Source organism: Cryptosporidium muris, genomic scaffold, assembly GCF_000006515.1.
Source record: "Cryptosporidium muris RN66 scf_1106632373455 genomic scaffold, whole genome shotgun sequence".
In the NCBI taxonomy this organism is placed as follows: domain Eukaryota; phylum Apicomplexa; class Conoidasida; order Eucoccidiorida; family Cryptosporidiidae; genus Cryptosporidium; species Cryptosporidium muris.
Window position 1 is genome coordinate 88,423 of NW_002196583.1, and position 24,153 is coordinate 112,575.

A 24,153-nucleotide genomic window follows, 5' to 3' on the forward strand; every position below is an offset into this window, starting at 1 on the left:
ATACTCAAACTTTTATTATAGATAAGATTAAAAAAAACCAGACTTAGATTCTTCTTTATTAAAAACCAAAGCAAGGTTCGCTAATTTAATTATTCAATTTGACTTCCTTTCTAAAGAAAAAAAAGTATGAGGACATTCTCTAGTTGCTAATAAGTATAAATTTATAAGTCATTATAATTATTAGTATTTTAAAAAGGCATTCCAAAATGTTAAATAAATGAGTATCTTAAACTTAAAATAAGGATAAGGATCTTATACTAATCTTAGAATTTAATATTTCACTAAATCATAAAATCTACATAAAAATACCGCCTTATTATATAGCGGGGTATGACAACATAAACATTTTACTCATTACTTCATTTATGTTATAATTCTATAGTTAAATCTATTGGAGGGTATTAGTGAGTTTAATATATCAATATGAGCAAATCCTTAAATAATCCTTTACTACCGATTTTGAGATTTAATTCACTCTTGAAATTTCAATACGACATATTTATTAATACTACTAAAGTCATGGTATTTTGTTATATTTAATAAATATTATATAACTATACCTAATACTTCTAGGTAGGAGTTTATTGTAATTATAATAAAAGCTTGAGAACTACTATTAAAATAAAAAAGTCATATTGAGGGTTTTTTATTATTTTAAAATAATAAAGAACTTAAATCATTATATATATAATAATAGACTTAATTATTTACCTAGAATATAACTTTATTTAAGGTAATTACCTAAAATTTTTTTACTATAGGTTTTAGAAAAATAAAAACTTGTAATATTACTATAGGCTTGATATTTTCACAGTTTGTTAATTAGATAGGATAATGATTTGTAAGATATGTATTATATTATAGGTTAGTAACAAAAATTAAGTTAAATAAATCACTTTTTAGATTTATCAATAAGATATATAACATTAGATAAATATTTAAATAGTTTAATAATGTTGATATATATATGATAGATAAATTTTAGTTAAATTATAAAAAAAAAAAAAGTTGTAAATATTAAATATCACATTAAAGAAGTGATAATCTTATTGAAAATATGATTTCACAGTATAAAATTAGTAATGAATTTTAGATAATATATTTACAATATATATTGATTAGACAGATTATTAGGATTGATAAAATTATAGAAGGGTAACCAGAATTTATAAGAACTTTTTTGTAAAGAACTATTTAATGTGCCTAGTATATTTAGTACAAAATATTGTAATATTTGAAATATGAAATATTAGAACGTCTTGCCTCAAAATATTTATTCTGATTGTAACAGTATATTTACTAAGATACAAAGTTATGAAAAGGTCAGCGCTATATATGATGCTATTATTTAATGTAGGTGCAATATTAACAATATAATATTAATACCCAGGGAATGGGTACATTGAATTTACCCCTTTGATTTTGTAATTTATGTAAATTTCAAATACATATTAAGGAATGAATAAACTAGAGGTACGGGATTTTAGTCTATTTTGGGGTTTGATTATCTTTAGTTGCATATATTTTATGAAATTGACATTTGGATTACAGAGTGATTTCCAGATGTTAAGTTCTACAAGTGATTATAATGATGAAAGTAGTACATATGCAAATAAGTCAGTTAGTGAGAATTTCATTAGTAATCCTTTACCGTATATAATAGTGGCTTGGGTAACAATTCATATTTTCCTTGGATGGTTTTTCTGTTGTTATATGTTAAGTGAGAGGAGTAGAATGAAGCCTATATCTATATCATTTTAAGGATATTAGGAGAAATGAAACCTTATAGTTTATATTTTCTTGTATACAATATTTAATTTTTATTTCTGTTTATTAATAATTAATACTATAAAATGTGTAAAGTGCACCCTCATGACCCGCTTACCACTTAAAGTGTGGAATATAAGGTACTTAAGGGAGCTTATTTGATACTTCTATTATATATAAAAGTCCTAGGAATATAAATCTTAGTAATATTAACTTTTAATGAGACAAGGAGGTCCAATAAACTATGGAGGAACTGCAGTTGTACCAAATATTTCTACTTATAGGTCCAGTAATGAGTTCTTTGTGGATCACCGTAGAGGTGAAGTTAAAGAACTATTTGATAAACTTAAACAGGTAATAAATACTCGAGATAGAGAAAAGAGAATAGAGGTTTTTCAAAAAGTAATAGCTTATATAACTTTGGGTATAGATGTTTCAAGCTTGTATAGTCAAATGGTACTAGCTAGTGCAACTCAGGATCCAGTAGAAAAGAAGATTGTTTATTTATATTTGACACACTATGCTGAGAGTAATTCTGAACTTGCACTACTTACAATAAATACATTACGCAAAGACTGCCAAGATGAGGATCCTGTAATTCGTTGTTTGGCTTTGAGAAGTTTTTGTTCTTTGAGGATTCCTATTTCTTTGGAATATATTGAACAGATTTTAATAAATGGGTTAAATGATCATGTTGGTTATGTTAGGAAAACTGCTATAATGGGTTGTTTAAAATATTATCATTATGCTAAGGATGAGTTTAAACGAACTCAAATACAAAAAATTTTGAATGATATGATTTATAATGAGATTGATCCTCAAGCATCAATTAATTTAGTATATGTACTAAATGAAATAAATTTAGAAAGTGGTGGATTATTTTATACGAAGCATCTACTTTTCCAACTATTAAATAGAATAAAATCTTTTAATGAATGGGGACAATTCTCAATATTTCAACTAACACTATCATATATACCTACTTTAATAAATAAAAATAGAAATAATAATAATTTAATAGAAAATTCAGAAGAAAATCAAGAGTGTATTTCTTCAGAAATATATGATATACTAAACCTTCTAGATGATAGAAGTCGTTATTCTAGTGCTACTGTCCTATTAACTTGTACACAGCTATTCTTGTACATGACAAAACCTAATAGAAAATTATATTATCAAGTAATACAGCGTCTAAAAGGTCCATTAATAACTATAGCCTCAACTTCTATTCCTGAGATATCATATATTGTATATATTCACTTGAGGTTTCTATTTTCACAGATTTGTAACTTTCAAGCAAAATATACAACTTGTATACAAAGTAAATATAAGAAAGATTTTATCAATGATGATAAAAGTGAAATAGATATGATGAAATGCTTTGAAAATGAGTTCAGACAATTTTTTGTACGTTGTGGTGACCCTAGTTACATAAAATCTATAAAATTAGATCTAATTGTATTTGTATCATCACAAGAATATGTATTGGAGATAATTGAAGAGCTTTATCACTGTGTATATGAATTAAAAGATACAGATATAGCTCCTAAAGTTATTTATTCATTATCATTAGTTTTTTTAAAGTATATGAACTGCAAATATGGATTAATTACAAATGATGATGACTCAGTATCTGTATCCACTGATCTTGTGGCTATAACTTGCATAAATTATTTATGTGACTTATTACTTTCTGATTATGAAGATATAGTGAGTTCATCAATAGAATCAATGGAAATGTTATTGCAAATATATCCATCATTATTTATTGAGACAATAAGACTTTCTATAGACTTTGATTTAGTCTACAGATTATCCCTTGAATCAGTAGGGATTACATCATTATGTTGGATTATTGGACAATTTATTCATGAATTAAATGAGGATGCAATCCTTATTTTTGAATATATTGCTGATAATATCTTGAATAATTCTAATCTAGATAACTATTCAAATACTATACTACCAAAATTACTGAATACAATGTTGATCAGTTGCTGTCGTATATTTTTTTTTAATCCTGCATACTGCCAAGATATTTTGGGTGAGCTATTTAGTTATATGATAGAAAAGTGCAATAACCCTGATATTAAAGATCAAGCATTATTTTATTACAGGTTATTGCAATATGACTACGAACTAGCAAAGGAAATACTCAGTTTTAATGGCAAAACTAGTGAATATTTTAATATAGATAAAGCAAAACAAACAAATATTACTGCACAAGATATATTAACTGATTTTGTGGATAAATGGAATTATTTTGACTTAATAGAAAAATTCAATACTTTTCAAGTAATTTTGAGTGATAATCTAGATGTAGGGAAGACGATACACTTAAAAGGAAATTATATTGCTAATGACACTGTCATAGATTCAGTTGATACTCAAACAGAGAATAGAACTAACAATGAAATACAATCTTTGGCTGAAAATAACTTAAATATGGCTCAAATACCTAACTATTGTTTAAAAGCGTCGATTAGTATGCAACCTAATATATTTGAAGAGAAATGGGACAAATTAAGTACAACTATGGCAATGAAGAGACATCTTAAATTGCCTTCAAATACTGAGATGTGTACATTTCTAGATAATATAGAAAACGATTTGGTAAATCAAAATATCTATTGTATGGCATCAGGTCAATTTGATGATAAAATATATAAAATGTATATCTTCTGCACTATCCAAAATTTCACTAACAAAACTGAGATTCCTTGTTTTGCAGAACTTATATTTCAATCAACTACTTTACATAGCTACTATATGCTTGAATGTTGTATCAAAGCTTCGCTAAAAGGTGATAAAAATGATGGGAAAGATGCTGCAAATATAATATGGAATCATCTAAAAATCCCTTTTCAGCAATATTTAGTTAAATTTGAAGGTTAATCTTAGAAATATTTGGGGTATATTGAAATTCATATTGATTTATTTTATTTATTTGGGTATGCAATATCTAGTCAATAGATTATAAATTGTACGAAGGCTAAAATTCCAAGGATGTCTAGTCAATTCTAGTTAATATAATTTGATTAGTGTTTATGTATTTTGAAATTCTATAGCAGTATACTTTTAGATACTCAATAGATATAAATATCAATATTGCATTAGCTATTAAGGTTCATATTTTCATTTTACTTTCCTGTATAATCACGGGGTTTGTGCCTAGTTTTTAGGTAAACTTCCTCACCGCCTAAATGACGTTTTCATGCTCAGTCGATACCATTTTTGGCGGTAAATTTAATTCCCGTCCCAGAAACACTTCTGTAAATACATGGGGAGAAGTACAAAGTTTTCTAAAAGGTAAAGATGGATAACTTAGAATTTGCAGATGCAATAATTATACAGAAAAGTAGAGAAACTCAACTACAACAATTCACTCGGTAAGTTTAGTGGAGCACTATAGTAATTTCATGGCTATAAAACAGTAAATAAAAGTTCTTAAAAGTAGCCATCATTATCTAATGAAGATCTGATATTTCTCATAAAATGATATTAATATTTTCAGAGATCTAAATGAATACTTCACATTAATGGATATTAAGGATAATGAGTATTATTCATTATCAGATATTATAAATAAAATCCGTAAATCTGGAATACCTTTCAGTACTGAGATGATGAAAAAAATTTTCTTATCTGTGAATATGACTCATCCTGATAGTTGTAATGGTAAACAACTTAAAGAGAGTTATATTAAACGTCGATGGGAGCTTCAAACAATGTTGGATACTTGTAATAAGGAATTCGAGGCATTAGAACAACTTAGACACCAAGCAGAACATAACCTAAGAAGATATGAAACTGAGGAAAACAAATATTATTCTCAAGAAAGCAAATTAACTATACAAATTGTAAGCTTTGAGCCAATATATATGATTAATATGGAGACTCAATATAAGATAAATTTGGAATGTCAAGAGCAAGTTATTGATACACAATGGAAAAGTATTGAAGATGAGAATACTATATTTTGGAATGAACTTTTTAGTTTTGAAATTAGTCAAACAAGTGATTTAGAATCTTGTGACTTAATTATTAGATTATTTAACTTTTATAATGATTGTATAGCTAAAACTAACATTATTATTGAAGACTTGGCAGATCAAAGGAGACATGAGATTAAAAAAGACATGTATAGCATTAGTGGAGATGAAATAGTTGGTAGCTTATTAGTATCATGTCAATGGTTATACTCAAGATATATTTTATACAAAAGCTATGTAAGAGAATTCAAACAAAAACGTGATCAAAAGTTGAATGATATGTTGATATATCAGCAAGAATTGAAATTATTAGATGAACCATTTCTATCTAAAGATAGTAGTGAAAACTTAAGCTTTTATATTGATGCTATTCCTGAATATATTGCTGATCAAATTGATGTTATTCTTACTCAACTTAAGATTAATCATCCTACAATTTTATACAAGTATATTATATTTATATCCTTCTGCCTTCAATGGATTGCAAGTGCAACTAGATCTTGTTTTCTAGATAGTTTAATTACAAGTTACATATTTTGGTGTGATTTAGGGACAGATAACTATAATTCTACAAGATGGAATAAAACAAATTTTCAGTATATACTCTTCAGTATTCTTGCATCGTTAATCTTGGATGTAGTTTGGATGATTATGTACTTTCCTGCCTGGAATATAAGCTCAGAAGAAAGTGACTTAAGAAATTTCTCGAAAATATTCACATTCTTTAACTTCATGTGGAAGATAGTCATATTTCTTGTTATTTGGAAGTCTAGACATGACTTTATAAAGTATTTGGAATACAAAGAAAGTTTATTAAGGAAAAAACGAAGAAATATCCTACTTTCAAACTAGTATAGTTCAATTTATATATTCAATTTTACCTAATATATTATTTGTAGTGAATTAAATGTAAAATAAGATAAACTTCATGAAGTTCTTATTTAACTTTATAGAATAATACCAAGTAAATAAAGCCAAATATTGACAATATTATCAGATCTATTCAGAAAAAAAATACCTTAATAAAATTCTATAAGAAAAAAAGTTGGTAAGTCTCCATAAATAGAGGCCAAATAGTGAATACCAGATCTAACTTCCAAAATATATTATTAGAGTTAGTGGATGTAAATCTGAAATATAACTTTATTCTTCTATAATATAAAATATTGCCTTTATTTATTGGGTTTTGGAGGTAATTTTACCCCAATATGAAGTTCCGAAATTCTTCAATAAATCTATACCGGATTGTACCTTACTTGTAAGAAATTCCCTTTTTTCACATCCAAAGATTTTGTCAGTACCATATTTAGCCATATTTAATATGGAACCTAAAACCTTCTTTGGATATCCAAAAGGATCACTTTTAATACCGACAACTATAGATCCACACTTATCAATGAAGAATAATCCATATTCACGTATATACAAAATAAGTTGATCTGCATATAGTCTTAAATCAATCCATAATTTACGAGTGTAATTGTAGGCTTCAGTACTTCGCTCTACAATAGTTGGTTCTATATTTTTGATACTTTCAAGACCCCATGTTGTTAGATTGAAGATATGTGATAAAATAGGAAGTTCTCGTATTTTATTAGTAGCATAGGTAAAAAAAGTTGAAATTGAACCCTTTTTAAGTCTAGGATATGAGAATATCACTCTATTTGCTTTTAATTTTTCCTTATATTTCTCTGTAAAGTTACTTTCATTATTGCCAACTTCCTCGATAGTTGAAGAGGCTATATCTACAGCTTCTTCAGTTGTTATATATGAACGATGATATGGTACCCATTCAACATTCTCCATAATTGCATTCTTTCCGTTCCCAAGTATTTCTACAGTACGGTTGTATATAGGTTTGGAATATCCCAAAGAGGTTGATATTAAGTTAGGAACTGAAAAGTCTCCCTCCTCTTTGCTAATTAGGAAAGTCTCTATCCTTCCTAAAACTGTACTTAATTGAGAAGATTCTCCTTCTGACATTGTAAATAATCCTAGAATTAAATTTTATAAATCAAGATAAAAAAGTCTACTTACTGACTGATATTGGTGTGCAGCTAAAAGTTTTTTAGGGGGGTAACAAAGATTATTGTACGGATGAGCGCCATAATTTGTGCCGCATGTAGGTATCTATGAAAGGGGGGTCTATTGGTAGTAATTTATAGATTTCGGAATAAGATAGTAATAAACACCTTGGACTAGAGACATATTAGATCTTATATATATATTAAATCTTATATATAGAAAATTTATTATGAATAATCAGGAGATATGCCCTATTAAATATAATTTTATGGGGTTTCTTTGGAAATTATATACCAGAGGTGAAGATAATAGCAAAGACCCTCTCTTTGACTACTTATATAAATTCTGTATAAATGAGTACTGTTATGATCTTTCTAGAGAAGGATTTTTGGGTCAAGGTAGCTTTTTTAGGGCTTATAAATGTAAGAGTATACTTTTAGAGTCAGAGGGTAAAGTATATTCAAGAACTCTCCGTATTGGGCTTTTATCATGTTTAAAGTCGCATAGATCCGTTATTTATTATGGATCTGGTGAATATATTGTAATTTCAATGTATCAGAGATTTTTAATAGAGTGCTTAATGATGAGTTTTCTTAATCATACGAATATAGTTAATGTATATGAAGTAATAGAATTACCTAATTCAAACCAAATAATTTCTGTCCAAGAGTATCTACCATTTTCAATAATGTACTGGGATGAAGAGACTTGTAGTTATTCAGCAAAAAGGAATCAGAATTTATTTGTATATCCTGAACATATTGCTCTTAAGATTTTTTCTCAAATAGTTAGCTGTGTAGAATACCTTCACTGTAACAATGTTGTACACAAGGATATTAAACCTGATAACATTTTAGCTAGTGAATCTCTGGAAGACTATGCAGTTTACTTGTCAGTTGATAGTTCTCGAGTGGATAGTGATTCAGATATTTGTTCCCAAATATCTTCCAATTCATCTTTTGAAGATATTTGCCTTTGGCACGATGCACCAACATTTACGAGCCTTAAATTAGCAAGGGATTCTTTTCATGAGTTTTTAAAAAAAAATTCGAAAGTATGCTTACTTGAATATATAAGAGAATCTCTTGATTGTACCCAAAATAATAAAGCAAATAAGATACCAATGTTTAATACACTTTTATTGAATACTGGACCAAGATTTAAGCCAAATAAATTAAAGGCTAAACCTCAAAAGAATTCATTTCCTATAGTTAAGCTAGCAGACTTTAATTCAGCTGTAGTTGTAGATCAGAAATCTTGTATATATGATTCAGGTAAGTATCTAGCATTAATAATACATCTAATTTCTACATAGCATATATATATATATATATATATATTTTAACTTTAGAGGGTACTTTAGTTTTTATTCCACCTGAATGTTTTACTTTGAAATGTCCTGAGGAAGGAGTAAGTGGTTATAAAAGAGATATTTGGTCACTTGGTTGTCTTCTATATTGCTTACTAACTGGAAAATTACCTTATTATGGAACAACATTTCGGGAACTTTTAGATTCAATAAGAAGAACTAAAACTAATCTTAATTATAATATAGATGTAACGGAGGAAACGAAGTTATTAATACAAAATATGTTAAATCCTAATCCTAAAGAGAGATTATCAATACAGGAAGTTAAGCGATTTTTAGAACTTAAATTAACTGATTAGTGATTTTATATGCGATAACAGTAATTGGTTTAAAATTTTCAATCAAAAATTCGAAGTAATGTGTTATTTATTCTTTATTAGAAACCAATAGATATCAAATACATTTTAACTTACCGAAAATAAGATCTGACAAGCGCTTGGATTGCATAATGGTGTTTTTTTAAAATAAATATAGTGATGTTTTCATCAACATTCTTTTATTTGGGATGTATAATTGGTCTTGTTTCCTATACACTTTATACACTTAGGAGTGTGACAGTTGTAACTCAAACTAGACCATATAAATTGATTAAAGATAATAATGACGTTAATATTCAATATTGTATTAGAACTGATCATTATTTTGAATCTAAATTATCTGATAAGCTTCATGCGTGGTTATATAGACCAAATATTCAAAAAGATTCATCTGCAGTTAGACCTGTTATTCTAATGGCAGTTGGTCTAGGTACACAAAAAGATTTTAATATATATGTTCACTATGCTAATTTACTTTGTAGTAATGGAATTGCAACATTTATATTTGATTATTCTCACTTTGGGGGATCAGAAGGAACTCCAAGGAATCTTATTGATCCTATTAAACAAAGAAATGAAATAAAAAGTGCTATAGATTACATATATAACAATAATGAGATTGATTATTTATTGAACCAGACTAATAATAGTGCCAGAAAGTCACTTTGTCTTTGGGGAACATCTTTTGCAGGAGGAATGGTCTTCTTAACATATTCAGATATAAGAGAAGAGATGATAACGGGAGCTCCAAGTCCTCTAATTCACTGTATAGTAGCTCATATTCCTTTTTTAAATAAAATATCAGTACTTGAACATATCCAAATACGTGGTATTCAGAATATTTTGAATTCATTAATGCTGGCAGTATTAGATAAGATGTCAAGTATAATTTTTAAAGATATATCATTAAATATTCCTATAGTTTCAAAAGTGAGAACTTCAGTAATGAGGTTGTCTGATACTGATTATAACGAATGGGAAAATATTAGGATTAAAGATGAAAAGTCCAATTTATTAAATAATTGGGTCAACTTAACTCCTGCAAGATCCTTGTGGAATATGTTGAAGCATACAAATCCAATATTAAAAGCAGAATATGTTGATATTCCTATTCTGTTACTTCCTGCTATGAGTGACTGTTTCTTAAATATCACTAAAGTTATTGAATTTGCAGCTAAAATTGACAAGAAGTGTGTAAATTGCACTCATATTCTTGCTTTAGATGGAGGACACTTTAGTTTTAAAGCTGGTAATGAAACAAAGAAGTTAATTAAAGAGGTTAGTAAATTTATCTATGATAGTATATATGTAAACAAAAGTGTATAATTCTTCATTTTTAAATTGTGACCATTGAAATAACACTTTGTAAGTTCAACAAAATACACTAAATAATAATAAATTAAATTCTAAGTTAGGAATTATGAATGAATCTCTCATTGAATCCGAATTTTGTTAGCTACAATAGTATATACAGAAAACAATTATTTATATTTCTCATATTCATGTTCTGTATATTTTAGTAGAAATTATCGTTGATTCCATTAGGGATATTTCCATGTGTCATTTTATCTTTAGATTTATCTTCAGCATCAAAGATTGCAGCTTCAGTTGTAGTCATGAGTGATGCTATGCTAGCAGCATCACATAATCCTGACTTCACAACCTTTGTTGGATCCAGTATACCAGCTTGGATCATATCAACATATGTTCCAGTCTGAGCATCAAATCCAGCGTACTTTTTATTTTTTGTAAACTGTTTAAGTAACTCTCCAATAATTACTGCACCTTCATATCCAGCATTTGATGTAATCATACGGCATGGGACTTGACATGCCTCTTGAATAATTTTTACTCCCATTGCCATATCATAGTTTTTAATTGCATCATCTTCTTTTAGAGATTTTTTATCACTTAATGAATCTCCATACATTAAGTCTGTATCAAGCAAGCTACCTTGAGAATGAGTTTCACTGATTATCCCACTTGAACTTACTTGGGACTTAATAAGATGTTGTAAGTTCCTTGAGGCCCAAAGTAATGCCGATCCTCCACCAGGAACAATACCTTGATCTAGTGCACATTTAGTAGCATTCAATGCATCGATAAATCTATCCTTTAGTTCAGAAATCTCTGTATCAGAATATCCACCAACTTTTATTAAAGCAATACCACCTGTAAGTTTTGCATACCTCTCTTGTATTTTGTCCTTTTCATATTCTGATAAGCTTTTATTTTCATCAAGTTGTGCCTTTAATTGATTACATCGTATATTAATGTCATCTGTTGATCCTTGACCCTCCACTATAATTGTTTCATCTTTTGTTATAGAGACGCTTTTACATCTTCCCAAGTAATTTTGAATATTTTGGGCTGTTAGCTCATCTATTCTTATATCTGAATAATCATCACTAATAACTTTTCCTCCTACAGAAATAGCTATATCTTCTAATAAAGCTCTCTTCTGCTCACCAAATCCAGGAGCTTTAACTGCACAAATCTGTAAATTAAGTCTAAGTTTGTTAACTATCATAGTTGCTAGTGCTTCTCCTTCAATATCTTCAGCTATAATTAATAAAGGAACTCTAACTGATAATATATGCTCCAATAATGGTAATATTGTTTTGATATTATTTAACTTCTTCTCAAATATAAATATATAGGGATTTTCTAATTCCACTTTTTGGTACTTTGTATTTGTGATAAAGTATGGAGATATATAACCACGATCAAATTTAAAACCTTCTACTAACTCCAATTCACACTGAGTTGTCTTTCCTTCAATGACATTTATTGTTCCCGACTTTCCTACTTTTTCATATGCTTCTGCAATTAAGCACCCAACTTTTGGATCATTGTTTGCACTTATTGTTGCTACATTTAGTATATCATCTTGTGTCTTAATTGGTTGGCTTAAAAGTTCTAGTTCCTCTATTACATGTTTCACAGCAATATTAATTCCACGCAATAGGTCCATGGGATTTAAACCAGCATCAACTTTCTCACAACCACTGCGAAATATTGCTCTTGCAAGAACCGTAGCAGTTGTAGTGCCATCTCCAGCTATATCATTAGTTATAGATGCAACATTCCTCAGTAATTGTGCACCTAGATTCATAGATCTACTTTGAAACTCAATTGAACGAGCAACAGTTACTCCATCCTTAGTTATCTTCGGACCTCCAAAACTTTGTTCTATAACTACATTACGTCCTTTAGGACCTAGTGTTACTCCCACTGCATCTGCCAAATAATTAGCCCCTTTTAGTATTTGTTTGCGAGCAGAATTCCCAAATTTTATTTCTTTTGAAGTACTAGCATATCTGCAGCCAATCTTTGTAAATTTGAGGCTACGAAGTGTATTTAGAGTAGAGTTGCACAATGTCGATAATATAGACATATCTTTAAAAAAAGCAAGACAGTTAAATTTGTAACAAAATCTAACTTGTAAAGATAAATTTCGGTTAAACTAAAATTCTTAATGTTGTTTATCCTTTATTATGGCACACACTCGAAAATTTAAAAGGTGTAATAAGTACCTATATAAGGCGCCAACAAAAATGAGACGAAATTAATGACTTCTCCTGGGCGGGGAGAGATGGTTTGCAAACTTAATATAGCTGTCTAATAAAGTTAATATTAAGAAAAAAGTTAAAGTTTAGTAGAAATGAACAACTAATAAAGCGGATATTGTCTCAATAAGAATCACTATGTATTTATATCACACACTATATATACTCATTATTGGAGATATTGGATTCTATTTATTAATAATGGGTGATTTGAATGTAACTAGTTAATCTGGCTAATTTTGTATTATCTGTAATCTAGTCAATATTTAATAAAAGTTAACAATTTCACTGCAAAGTTCACAAATTATTTATACAGAGATAAGAGCTATACTAAATTGAGTTGGTTCACTCCTATATAATTAGAGGAAGGTAATTGTGATGTTAGGTATTATATACCAGTTTAAAAGTATCAAATCTCATGCCTCATTACCTTGTTATAATCATAATACTTCTATATTTATTAGAAATGACCAAAAGTAGACTTAATTATAATATGTCAATTGACTCTTCTATGAATGATCTAATTCTTTGGAAATATTCTTGTTTAGCAACAATTTCTAGATCGTTGTGGTTTGCACCATCAATCCACCATACTGTTATTGGTATATTATTAACATTCTTCTTAGCACTTTTGTATAACTGAAATGCGTTTTCAATATTAATAATTTGATCATTAAGTCCATGACACAACATTATAGGAAATACTATTTTCTTTATACCTTTATAATTTTTGAAAACATCAAATGGAACAGATATATTAAATTCTGGAGCTAGAAGAGCATTTAAACCTGATAATATCCCAGATTGAATAATAATACCTCCTAGGAGACGTCTGGTAGTATCATCTTTTAGCTTTTTCTGTTTTTTACTCAAATGAACAGCTAATGAAAGTGAAGGAGCTGATCCTATACTTTGTCCTAGTAAGAAAATTTTCTGGGTAGGAATTTTTAGTTCATTACATGCATATTTATATACAGATTTTATATCTGCAATTATACCATTTTCTGATGGTTTACCAAATGATATTCCATATCCTCTATAATCATAAGCTAAAATTTGCATTTTTAATTTTGCAGAAAGTCTTATAAGCCATCCTGAAATGTAACCAATATCTGTAGCATTTCCATGACTAAAAATAATAAGTGGTAATAGTTGTGGGTCTTCTATATCTTCCCCAGTTGGTATAATATGTAAACAAGAAATTGGAATCTTTGATCTTCCACTTGGAAGCCATATAAGATAAATATTCAGATTTAAACCACTTGCTAATAGTGAAAGCTGTTTTTGATTTCCATTAAGTGCTTTTATAAATATTTGCTCAGATTTATATTTGGTAAATAAAACTGCTTGATTAATATCTGATTTCAGGCTAAGGGTCTTCAAAATTAAACCAGATCGTTTAGGAGGAACAAATGTAAATGCATTAGTAATACGCTTTCGTAACCCTAAAATAGTTAAGCAACAAAAAGCAGCTACTATTGGTACTTTGGGTAATTTTTTACTTTTATCATTTACATTTATTATTCCTAAGTTTGTGACATCTTCATCTTCTCTAGTACTCATTATAATAAACTCATTCAAATAAAAAAGTTGATATTGCTAAAGTTATTTACTAGAAATTTAAAAAGAACATCTAAGGTCTCTTAAAGTAGTGCCAATTTTTTAGATCTAGCTAGGTATTAAGGCGGCAAGTACAACAATACAGTATGGAGCTTATATATATAACTAAGTCTGGTTTCAATATAATTTCTTATAAAGTGGACTTATTTATGTGTATATAAAATGGATAGTGCATCTAACAAGATTGAGAATGCATTGCTATATTCAATTTTAGAGGGTTTGGAATCTCTAAATAAGGTGCATTATAATAATGAACAACAACTAATATATACCTTAGATTTTCAAGAAAAACAGAGATCTATTGATTTTATATTAAAAAAAGCTGATAAAATTCTCCAGACCGAGATATCAGATAAGCAGAGATAATATTTTGACTTTGGATCTTTAAAATGTGGTCAGTACTCAGTATAAATAATGTAAATATACAATAGTGTATATTAATTATACATAGATTAAGTCAAAAATACCTAGATAATCCTACTCACAATATTTCATCCGATTTATATACTTACACTCTATAGGCATTACTAAGTTATCTACTTAATGTAAAATTATGATCAATATTTCATAAAACCTAGAATAAATATTATGCTATCTAGTGATAACAATTATGAAAATATATCTTCTGTAGCTGCTCTTGCAATATCAATCATGAATATTTTCCTAGAAGCAGCATGAAGTTTCTGATCACACATATCTCTAGTTTGTTCTGCTGTATTGGATTCAGGTTTCTTTGTCTCAATTATTGTCTCCTCTTCTGATTCTATCATCTCATTATCATTGTATTCAGCTCCAATAGGACATATGAATTTAGCAGCACTCCTAGGGATTCCTGGTCTATAAAGTACATTCAAAGCTTGAGTATAGAACTGATCGTTATTCAGGAGTCTTCTACTAAGTCCTATACGATGAGGGATTATTGAACATTTATTATTGTGAGATCCACTATATGGTTCATAATCTAAAACATTAGTATCATAACCAATTATAGGTGCACAGGAAAATGAATTTGTAGGTGAAAAGTTTGGTCTAACTTCTAAAAGCATCATTTCATATTCAAGAGTCAAATCAAAACATCTTTCAAAGGAATAGTAGGGCTTCCTGATTTGTTCAAGAAATTTTGGGGATGCAGAGATTAATTCAGATCCTGGAACATTATCAAGGCACCATTGTGAGCCAATAACATCATTCCAATATTGATTAAAACACTTAATTAAAGGTTGTTCATTCCAATCTTTCGAAGTATTTTTATTAGATAAAGTATTATATATTGGAGATGTATTAGAGTCTGTTGTTTCACATTCTGCTATGCTAGTAATATCTTTCCAAGACAAAGTTTCAAAACGTTTTAAAGCACTTTTTGGAAGGAAATTGAGATTAGCAAGATATTTTCTAGTTTCAATATCATTCTCTGTATTATTTAGAAGCTTACAAGCAGTTACAAGATTTCCACATTGAGCTAATCTACCAGTTTCTTTAATATGTGGACCAATAATTCGTAATAATATGCTACGGACATTTTTCACTGGATCTGAAGTAAGTATAACTAATGGTGTTAGAAAGTATGTGTTGAATAGTCCACGTGGAACATCACGTATAAAACGATCGCACATCCTAACATATTCTTGTCTATGATAATATTTGGGAGAAATAGCAAAAGATTTTAGAATACACCATATTAGTGACAGTTCACTCTTTAAATCATAATTTTCTAACTTTTCTTCCATAACCAGTAAATTATGCAGTTTTTTAGTTCTTAAGTCATCTGGAGAGTTTATATTGCAACCAATAATGTTATTAGAATTGTCCAAATTCAATGATTTATAATTCTTTGGTTCTGATAAAATCTTGGATGTACTTTCTGTTAAAGGAACTTTTGAGAATGATTTTGTTGAGGTTAAATCCTCTGTTTTCCTTAAACAAGTATTTTCATTTGAAGTATTTTTATTAGAATTAACACTTTTCGAATTCCAATTACTATTTTTAGGTTTAAGTTGTGCAGGTAGTTCCTGTATTGTCCCTCCATTTTGGAAAAAAAACCATATAAATGGTGATGATAATCTTAATAGTGATGATATACAGTTTATTGCAGTCATTCTGACAGTGGATACTGGATCGAGTAATAAAGAAAATGCTACTGGAGATATATACTCTCTAGTGTATTTTCCCAAAAGTAAACTATCTGTAATATCACCTTTTGGCAATTTAGAATCTTTAATAGATTCCTTATTTTTTACAAAAAGTTCAATACAAATCTTGCGAATTTGTATAGCCAAAATATTTCTACATCTCCAATCATTCCTACATTTATTCAGCATATTTGGAAGTTTCTTGATTATCAATTCAAGATTATATTCAAAAGGTAAACATTTTACAATATCTGATAAACAACCATACATTGCCCGTTTAATATATGTATCATCATCTTCTAATAATTTACTTACTAAATCCAATAGTAATGGTAAACGTTCATATTTATATTTGCATCCTTGTACACAAGGTAATCTAAATTGATTCCCAGCAATAATATTTTTTGCTGGAGATCTAGTTATATTACTATAGAACATATTATTTTGAGGTGTTAGCCCAATTAATCCTACATTTTCTTTTGTAGATGAACTTGAAACTGATGATTGTCCAAGATATATACTTGAATTGCTTTGATTTGATTCCATTATATTATTTTTAGTAGATAAATCATATTGAGGTAGATTACTTGTAACAGTACATGCATGATTCTCAATACCACAAGAAAGGCTAGTAGCTAAAATTAATGACATTGATGCAGCTACTGGGAGCCTAACTGATGGGGAAGGATGACTGATTATTCTAGATAATAAATTGGAAAAATCAGGCCAATAAGTAGATCTCATATAAGAAAATAAAGTTGCAAATGAATATGAACAAAAAAAAGCAGGATTATCACCATCTAGTTTCTTAAATGTAAAACTCATATTATTTCCAAGAGGTAAAAGTGTAATTAAATCATCAGTACTACCTTTATTTTCTCTGAAAAGTGAAATTGATTCATAATGAAAACCATAACGTTGGTTTAACATTGAGTTAGATGGATTTTTCATCTTCTGCTCTGTAAAATTTCTCAAATTAAAACCCAAAATTTCAGTTTCATTGGAATATTCTGTTAAATTATATATCCGTTCATTAGATTCAGTATCATATTCTAAATTTCCAATCTTAGATGAGTCAATTGACCTTTCTGCATATTCAGGGTCAAGTTTATCCATATTTACAAATATATCTATTAAATCTTTAGGAACATAATCAGGACTTGGAAAAAGAATAATCAAAGGTCCTAGTTGTTTAAAACACTCCAATCTAATACATGGATCTGCATCAATTAATAATGATGATAAGATAGTCTTGATAGTCTCACCAAGATCTTCAATCTTAAAGTAGCTAAAAAATCCTAAAAGTGATTTGCAAGCATATAATCTAACGGAATTATTGTTATCATTAATTAGCTTATTAAATGTTACAAATATATTATCAAATTCTTCAGTAATACGTACAATTTCACATAAATTCATAGCTGTAAACTTCCTAACACGGAAACTTGGATCATCAGCTAAACATTTTATTTGGGGTATTATGTATTGCTTGCATATATCTTTCCCTAAATATTCTGCAATTCCATTCAACATCCATGCGCTTAAACAGCGTGAATCTTCATGATCAATATCATTAGCCAAATTAAGACAAATAGAAAGAATAGATTGTACTCTATCAATATGACGTAAATGTGAACAAAGGATTATACCTGCTTCACAAGCAGCTTCTTTTACACCATATCCAAGTATAGAATCATCATCAATCAAAATATTCTTTACTAAAGGCACTAAATTACTAACAACAAGTTCATAGCCCTCATCAGGATCAGATTGGATTAAAAAGCCTGCTAAATCCCCCAGAATACTTAATATTCCTGTCTTGACACTTTCTTCAGTATCTTGTACAAGACGATTAGTAATCTGTAATAGTGTGGCTGTTGCTTTGTTATATCCAATACTATGACAAATATCAATGAATTCCCTAATAACTACTAGACGCTGTAAAACAACTTTTGAGTTAGAATACTTGATAGCTCTCTCTAGAGGGCTGTAATACTCAGAAGACTTCAGAGTAAGACGGTCGAAATTTTGCCTTTCTACTGACAAAGAAGACTTGCCAATTGAAGTTGACAGCATTTCAGCGCTTGATAAATACGATCAAGTAACTATTATCTCTTTTCATATTAGCTAACTAGTGATAAATTCGATACTTCCTTCCCTTAATCTCTTCTCTCTTAAGTTTATATTATTCTTCCCAGTGTCTAAAGTTATCAGGCGCCATTACTTTTTTCACAAATACGCTTTTAATGTATAACGCGTGTTTTTTTTTTTTTTTAATAGGTCAAATATTATCATATAATCAAGAAAACTGAAATAAAGGTATATTATTAAGCTTTAATGGAATAAAATAATAAGATATTTATTGGTTAAGCTTGAGCTTTTAAAAGTATTAATAATAGACTTAGTAACTAAATATATTATATTGGCATATTTTCTCCATTTTCATCTTCTATTAAATTTGGTCCCAAAAGTGCTTAAATTAAAGTCTAATTAGATATATTTATCTGTTGTAAGGTTACATATATAATTATCTTAGGGTTTCTTACAGGAATTTTATTGTTAACCAAGAAGATAATCACATGTTTTTGTTAAATAAGTTATAATTGAACTTTTATTATATCACTACAAATATAATTTAGGCAAGTATTTATTTATGAGTAAAAGAATAGTTGGATCTATTTTAAATATATATATTATATTAGTAGCCAAATTTAATATCATCTCCCGGGAAAGTGATAAATCTTCATTATAATTTGTTGTCTTATTGTTAAATTATATAGATTTCTTTTATAACTGTAATGAATAACTTAAGTATTTTAAGTTCCATAGAGTGTTTGTATCCTACTGATTGTCTGGCTTTAAATAAGGATGAGGAGATCTTAGCTGTTGGAATGTATAATTTGGATGGATCAAATAAAGAAAGAATTGGTGGAATATCACTTTATAATACTAAAGATCTGATACAAAAAAAAGGTACATATTCAAATATCTTTATTAATACTGGGACAGGTGTTTTAAATTGCATGTGGGATAAGAGTACTCTACAAGGAATAGGCTTGGTTTGTATTTGTTCTGATAGAACTCTTAGACTCTACAAATATGGAAATAATAATTTATTTAATCTTGCATCAAAGATTGAGACTGGGGAGTGTCCTAATAGTTCTGTAATAGGATTAGATATGGATATATTAGACCAAAAAGATATAAGGTAAGAATTTTTTTTTTAAAAAAGAAATATTTTCATATATTCTTTTAATATTAATATTATTATTTTAAATATTCCTTTTTTTTATATTTTATTTTTTAGACGAGCATGTTTTAGTTTATCTGATGGAAGAGTTTGTATTGTTAAAGATATGACATATTTAGAAAGAGAATTTAATGCTCATAATAAATCTGAGGTATGGACTCTTTCATTTATTAAAAGTGAAAATATAATTGCAACAGGTGCAGATGATTGTATTTTAGCAATATGGGATATACGATGTAATTTTACTTCTTCTATTGCAAAAAATACAAGTCATAATATGGGTATTACTTGTATTACCCCATCATGTAATGAAACTTCATTTTGGACAGGATCATACGATGAGTATATTAGATATTGGGATATAAGAAAATTGGATAATGCAATATATGAATATAAGATGAATTGTGGGATTTGGAGAATAAAGGTATTTGGCAATTTCATAAGTTTAGCAGAATGTCATTATGGATTTGATGTTTTATCCAAGGATGAAAATAATGAGATCCGTGATTTATATGCTTCATTAGAGAATTTAAGTCCATTAAGCCCATCACATACTTCTATTGTATATGGTATTGAAATGTTTAATAGAGATAATACTACATTTGGAATGTCATGTAGTTTTTATGATAAAACTCTTTTAACTTGGAGGCTTGGTAATTAGGAAATTTTGTATATTCCAAATATGATGAATTAATATGTAAATATTATTTAGCTAGTTGTTTAAGTAGTTTACTTTGTACTTTTATACTAATTATAAACTATTATAATGCATTTCTAAGAAATGTAGATAATCCCGCTTAATAAGGTGCATAAGAAAGGCGGTTAAACTTTTTTTTTTTTTATAAAGTTTGGTACATTTATAAGGTCTTAAATTTCTTTTTTTTTTTTTTTTTTTGTTCTCTTTTTATAAAGTGACATAAATGGATGATCAAATTATTACTAATAATCCATCTTCTGCATTAAGATCAAATATAAAAGAGAAAGGTGAATTTAGTTATTACTATGCACATAAAGATAATCTTAGTAATAATGGATCCTATGGAATAGATGTAAAAGTTATTGAGGGGCCAGGTATTGTTACAGGTGGATCACCAATATTATTATATAAAGAAAAAGATTTAGAAAAGAATTTAGGCTTAGAAACAGTTTATACTGTGAATTCTTATTCATGGGCAGATTGTGGTAATTATATCAAGTTATATATTACATTTGATAATCTAATTTCAAATTTACCTCATAAGGCTAAAATTAAGATAAAAGGAACTCCTGAAATTGAAGCTCTATCAAATTCACTAAATATTAAGATATTCTCTGAATATGTTATTGATGAATTAAATAATTGTATACAAAATTCTGAATTATCTAATTTGAAGTTGCCAATTATTCAATTCTGTCTTCTTCTTACTAATTTATTTAGAAATATTGAACCGAATTCTATTAAATTAAAAACTTCTTCCGATAAAATTACAATAATTGTCACCAAAGAAGATCCATCTATTAAATGGATAAATCTATGTAAATTTATATAATTAATGAATTAATATTTATTATTTAAAATATTCCATCTCCATCTTCAATATTTAAATAACTTAATGGCTTTTGTTGAATTGGAACACGTTTAAACCTTGCACTAAAGTAATATTTCATAAATTTTTGATTATTTAGGAAATAATATAAAGGTTTTTAAAAAAGCATATTATATTATCTTACAATAGCTTTTTTTTTTTAAAAAAAAAAAAAAAGATTTATATATAATTTAGGTTATTATAATTAACTTACCCACAAGCTGCACATATAGGAGCTCTAAATAAAGAACAAAATATAGCCAAACAAGAAGAGCAAATAAACCCTACTTCAACTTTCTTATAATGACAGAAACATACTGAAATACCAGAGTGTCTAGATTTTGTTGATAAGTTTATTAAGGAATTAGCTCGAAGTTCAGCTGAGGGTAAAAGATGGAATATTATAAATGGTAATAATCCATCTTGTATATGACTTTTATCGTCAATTTTACTACTGACATTTTTTATAATAGAGCTATAATTTATGTAGATTCCTTTAGAAATATCAACAACATTGTATAGTAATCTTGAAGGATTACTACTAATACTACATACATCTATTATTACATCCTATTAAAATAAAAATATTATACCGATTTTTGTTTTTTTTTTTAATAAAATAAAATATGGAAAAACTTACTAATTTTAAAGCTGCATAACTGGAATTAATCAATAGTACATATTGATTTATATATGATTTCTCATTTGAAGCATCAAATAATAAAATACGATCCTTATTTGTTCTATTTTTACTATGCAATTTCCTATCTGAGTTTATTTTACAAAGGCATATAGAGATACCACTAGCAAGTTGTATATCATCCTCGGATATATTCTGATAATTATAACATATATTACTAAGTTTAGGTAGTATATTTGATATAATATTATTTGTAAGATCAGAAATAAATCCATTATATAATATAATTACATCAGAAGATGAACAGATATAAATACAAGTCCTTTTTCTTTGACTACTACTTAAACCATATAAACGAATAAAAGAGATAATAGAGTCCCAAACTGATCTTCCTGATAAGGATAAAAAATTATTTCTCTTAATTTGATCATCATTATAATAAATTCCAATTAGACTTCTTATATCAATTATTATGAAGAGTGTATCTTCTATAACCATAATCTTATTTTTATTATTTAATCAAATGATCAATATAATAAAGCGCTCCTATTCTTATTATAAATATATTCTATTATTCTATGTCTTCTAATACATTTAAATTTCTTATGATTTTACGAATATCCTTATTTCTTGTATTTGTCTTTTTTTTATTTTGTAATTTTGACATTAATAAATTTGCTGCAAATATTTTTGCTATCTTATTTCCTTCTCTATTATTATTTTGCCCTAAGTTCTTATTTTGATTTACTATAGAATCAATAATATCGTTAGTTTCTATTAAAGGAGTCTCTTCAGTATCTAAAGTTATATCTTCTTGTTTATCATGTGGATGCCTTATAGGATCAAATTCAACTGGTATTGTCTCTTGTAATGGTGGTAATAATACATTGAATGAAGATGAACTATTGTTACATTCCACAGATTTTTCTGATTCAATAGCTTCTAATATAAATTCTCTTATTTCTCTATTTGAAACACTTGCAAAAGTAGCTGATAAAGTTCCTATACCTTCTATAAAGTGAGTTCTTACTTTATCACTTTTATATTCATTTAAAATTTGTAGAATATCCCTTGTTGGTATAAGTTTATCATTTATACTATGTATAATAAGTACTAAAGGAAATCTTTCCAAATCAATATTTAATTTACAAAAAGTAAATCTTTCAAATACTCCAATTGATGGTGAAAACATTATTAACGGTATCTTACATATAACTGGACTAGCTTTACAAACTGCTATTGCTGATATATCTGATGTTACAATCACTCTTGGTTTAAATGATAATATATTCATCTCTAAAATTTCTTTAGCTGTTATTATAGATCTACGTAAAGTCAATATACCTGTTATTCTATAACATATTATAACAAGTAAAATCTTGGTTAGTTATTAAAGTTAATAATAAGTATTATTTAAATAAATTATTCAACTTACTAATATTATCCATAAGAAAATTTTTAGAATTATACTAAAGTTTATAAATATTTCTATAAATCTTTTTACAATATATAAGTTAAAATATTTCATAAAAAAATTTATTTTATTTTTAGAATGTGATTTATTATAACTTACAATAATAATAACATAATTAGAAAAGATCCTAAAATATAAGCTGTCTTAGCATTTGTAATTAATGGTTCATATTTGAGATCTGGTGCCTTAATATATTTATTACCAACTATTTCTTCAATTTGTTTTTTTCTAAAAGATCTACAGTTATCATGTAGGCTATAATATTAATATTAATAAAGTTCAATCTTTATATTTATTTGAATTAAAATAATTAGATACTTACCCATGTAAATATAGAACTCTAATACCAAGATTACTTTCCATTTATAAAGTAATAATTTAGGACTAAAGCCTATTTTAATTTAGTTACTAGTAATATTATAATATTATATATTAT

General features: G+C 27.6%; 13 protein-coding genes across 13 annotated transcripts, besides 17 other annotated features; 7 read left to right on the forward strand and 6 right to left on the reverse strand.

The window, feature by feature from the left end:
- The first annotated feature begins 530 nt into the window (after positions 1-530).
- Positions 531-554: a sequence feature (AT_rich).
- Positions 555-642: 88 nt separating this feature from the next.
- Positions 643-696: a sequence feature (AT_rich).
- Positions 697-873: 177 nt separating this feature from the next.
- Positions 874-1,025: a sequence feature (AT_rich).
- Positions 1,026-1,458: 433 nt separating this feature from the next.
- CMU_021390 (uncharacterized protein) lies at positions 1,459-1,761 on the forward strand (the record flags this gene model as incomplete). Its single annotated transcript, XM_002142688.1, has 1 exon — positions 1,459-1,761. One exon carries the CDS (start codon positions 1,459-1,461, stop codon positions 1,759-1,761), a length of 303 nt encoding a protein of 100 aa, XP_002142724.1.
- Positions 1,762-1,808: 47 nt separating this feature from the next.
- Positions 1,809-1,855: a sequence feature (AT_rich).
- A 131-nt stretch (positions 1,856-1,986) lies between these two features.
- On the forward strand, positions 1,987-4,662 carry CMU_021400 (adaptin family protein; the record flags this gene model as incomplete). The annotated part of the gene is made up of 1 exon (XM_002142689.1): positions 1,987-4,662. One exon carries the CDS (start codon positions 1,987-1,989, stop codon positions 4,660-4,662), a length of 2,676 nt encoding a protein of 891 aa, XP_002142725.1.
- Positions 2,751-2,787: a sequence feature (AT_rich).
- A 420-nt stretch (positions 4,663-5,082) lies between the features above and the next one.
- Positions 5,083-6,611, forward strand: CMU_021410 (uncharacterized protein; the record flags this gene model as incomplete). Its single annotated transcript, XM_002142690.1, has 2 exons — positions 5,083-5,156; positions 5,282-6,611. 2 exons carry the CDS (start codon positions 5,083-5,085, stop codon positions 6,609-6,611), a joined length of 1,404 nt encoding a protein of 467 aa, XP_002142726.1.
- A 324-nt stretch (positions 6,612-6,935) lies between these two features.
- On the reverse strand, positions 6,936-7,742 carry CMU_021420 (uncharacterized protein; the record flags this gene model as incomplete). Its single annotated transcript, XM_002142691.1, has 1 exon — positions 6,936-7,742. One exon carries the CDS (start codon positions 7,740-7,742, stop codon positions 6,936-6,938), a length of 807 nt encoding a protein of 268 aa, XP_002142727.1.
- Positions 7,743-7,975: 233 nt separating this feature from the next.
- Positions 7,976-8,015: a sequence feature (AT_rich).
- CMU_021430 (protein kinase domain-containing protein) lies at positions 8,014-9,452 on the forward strand (the record flags this gene model as incomplete). Its single annotated transcript, XM_002142692.1, has 2 exons — positions 8,014-9,058; positions 9,136-9,452. The coding sequence occupies 2 exons, from the start codon at positions 8,014-8,016 to the stop codon at positions 9,450-9,452; spliced, it is 1,362 nt and encodes a 453-aa protein (XP_002142728.1).
- Positions 9,101-9,124: a microsatellite.
- A 177-nt stretch (positions 9,453-9,629) lies between the features above and the next one.
- CMU_021440 (uncharacterized protein) lies at positions 9,630-10,796 on the forward strand (the record flags this gene model as incomplete). The annotated part of the gene is made up of 1 exon (XM_002142693.1): positions 9,630-10,796. The coding sequence occupies one exon, from the start codon at positions 9,630-9,632 to the stop codon at positions 10,794-10,796; it is 1,167 nt and encodes a 388-aa protein (XP_002142729.1).
- A 59-nt stretch (positions 10,797-10,855) lies between these two features.
- Positions 10,856-10,876: a sequence feature (AT_rich).
- Positions 10,877-10,986: 110 nt separating this feature from the next.
- On the reverse strand, positions 10,987-12,867 carry CMU_021450 (TCP-1/cpn60 chaperonin family protein; the record flags this gene model as incomplete). The annotated part of the gene is made up of 1 exon (XM_002142694.1): positions 10,987-12,867. One exon carries the CDS (start codon positions 12,865-12,867, stop codon positions 10,987-10,989), a length of 1,881 nt encoding a protein of 626 aa, XP_002142730.1.
- A 658-nt stretch (positions 12,868-13,525) lies between these two features.
- CMU_021460 (phospholipase/carboxylesterase family protein) lies at positions 13,526-14,602 on the reverse strand (the record flags this gene model as incomplete). The annotated part of the gene is made up of 1 exon (XM_002142695.1): positions 13,526-14,602. One exon carries the CDS (start codon positions 14,600-14,602, stop codon positions 13,526-13,528), a length of 1,077 nt encoding a protein of 358 aa, XP_002142731.1.
- Positions 14,603-15,267: 665 nt separating this feature from the next.
- CMU_021470 (HEAT repeat family protein) lies at positions 15,268-18,864 on the reverse strand (the record flags this gene model as incomplete). The annotated part of the gene is made up of 1 exon (XM_002142696.1): positions 15,268-18,864. One exon carries the CDS (start codon positions 18,862-18,864, stop codon positions 15,268-15,270), a length of 3,597 nt encoding a protein of 1,198 aa, XP_002142732.1.
- Positions 18,865-19,464: 600 nt separating this feature from the next.
- Positions 19,465-19,489: a sequence feature (AT_rich).
- Positions 19,490-19,586: 97 nt separating this feature from the next.
- Positions 19,587-20,699, forward strand: CMU_021480 (uncharacterized protein; the record flags this gene model as incomplete). Its single annotated transcript, XM_002142697.1, has 2 exons — positions 19,587-19,996; positions 20,096-20,699. 2 exons carry the CDS (start codon positions 19,587-19,589, stop codon positions 20,697-20,699), a joined length of 1,014 nt encoding a protein of 337 aa, XP_002142733.1.
- Positions 20,002-20,094: a sequence feature (AT_rich).
- Positions 20,700-20,910: 211 nt separating the features above from the next.
- Positions 20,911-20,944: a microsatellite.
- Positions 20,945-20,958: 14 nt separating this feature from the next.
- Positions 20,959-21,567, forward strand: CMU_021490 (uncharacterized protein; the record flags this gene model as incomplete). Its single annotated transcript, XM_002142698.1, has 1 exon — positions 20,959-21,567. The coding sequence occupies one exon, from the start codon at positions 20,959-20,961 to the stop codon at positions 21,565-21,567; it is 609 nt and encodes a 202-aa protein (XP_002142734.1).
- Positions 21,555-21,599: a sequence feature (AT_rich).
- On the reverse strand, positions 21,590-22,741 carry CMU_021500 (uncharacterized protein; the record flags this gene model as incomplete). The annotated part of the gene is made up of 3 exons (XM_002142699.1): positions 21,590-21,668; positions 21,818-22,173; positions 22,244-22,741. 3 exons carry the CDS (start codon positions 22,739-22,741, stop codon positions 21,590-21,592), a joined length of 933 nt encoding a protein of 310 aa, XP_002142735.1.
- Positions 21,755-21,812: a sequence feature (AT_rich).
- Positions 22,175-22,231: a sequence feature (AT_rich).
- A 73-nt stretch (positions 22,742-22,814) lies between the features above and the next one.
- Positions 22,815-23,537, reverse strand: CMU_021510 (uncharacterized protein; the record flags this gene model as incomplete). Its single annotated transcript, XM_002142700.1, has 1 exon — positions 22,815-23,537. The coding sequence occupies one exon, from the start codon at positions 23,535-23,537 to the stop codon at positions 22,815-22,817; it is 723 nt and encodes a 240-aa protein (XP_002142736.1).
- Positions 23,538-23,630: 93 nt separating this feature from the next.
- Positions 23,631-23,793: a sequence feature (AT_rich).
- A 180-nt stretch (positions 23,794-23,973) lies between these two features.
- Positions 23,974-24,030: a sequence feature (AT_rich).
- A 99-nt stretch (positions 24,031-24,129) lies between these two features.
- Positions 24,130-24,153: part of a sequence feature (AT_rich) that runs on past the window's edge.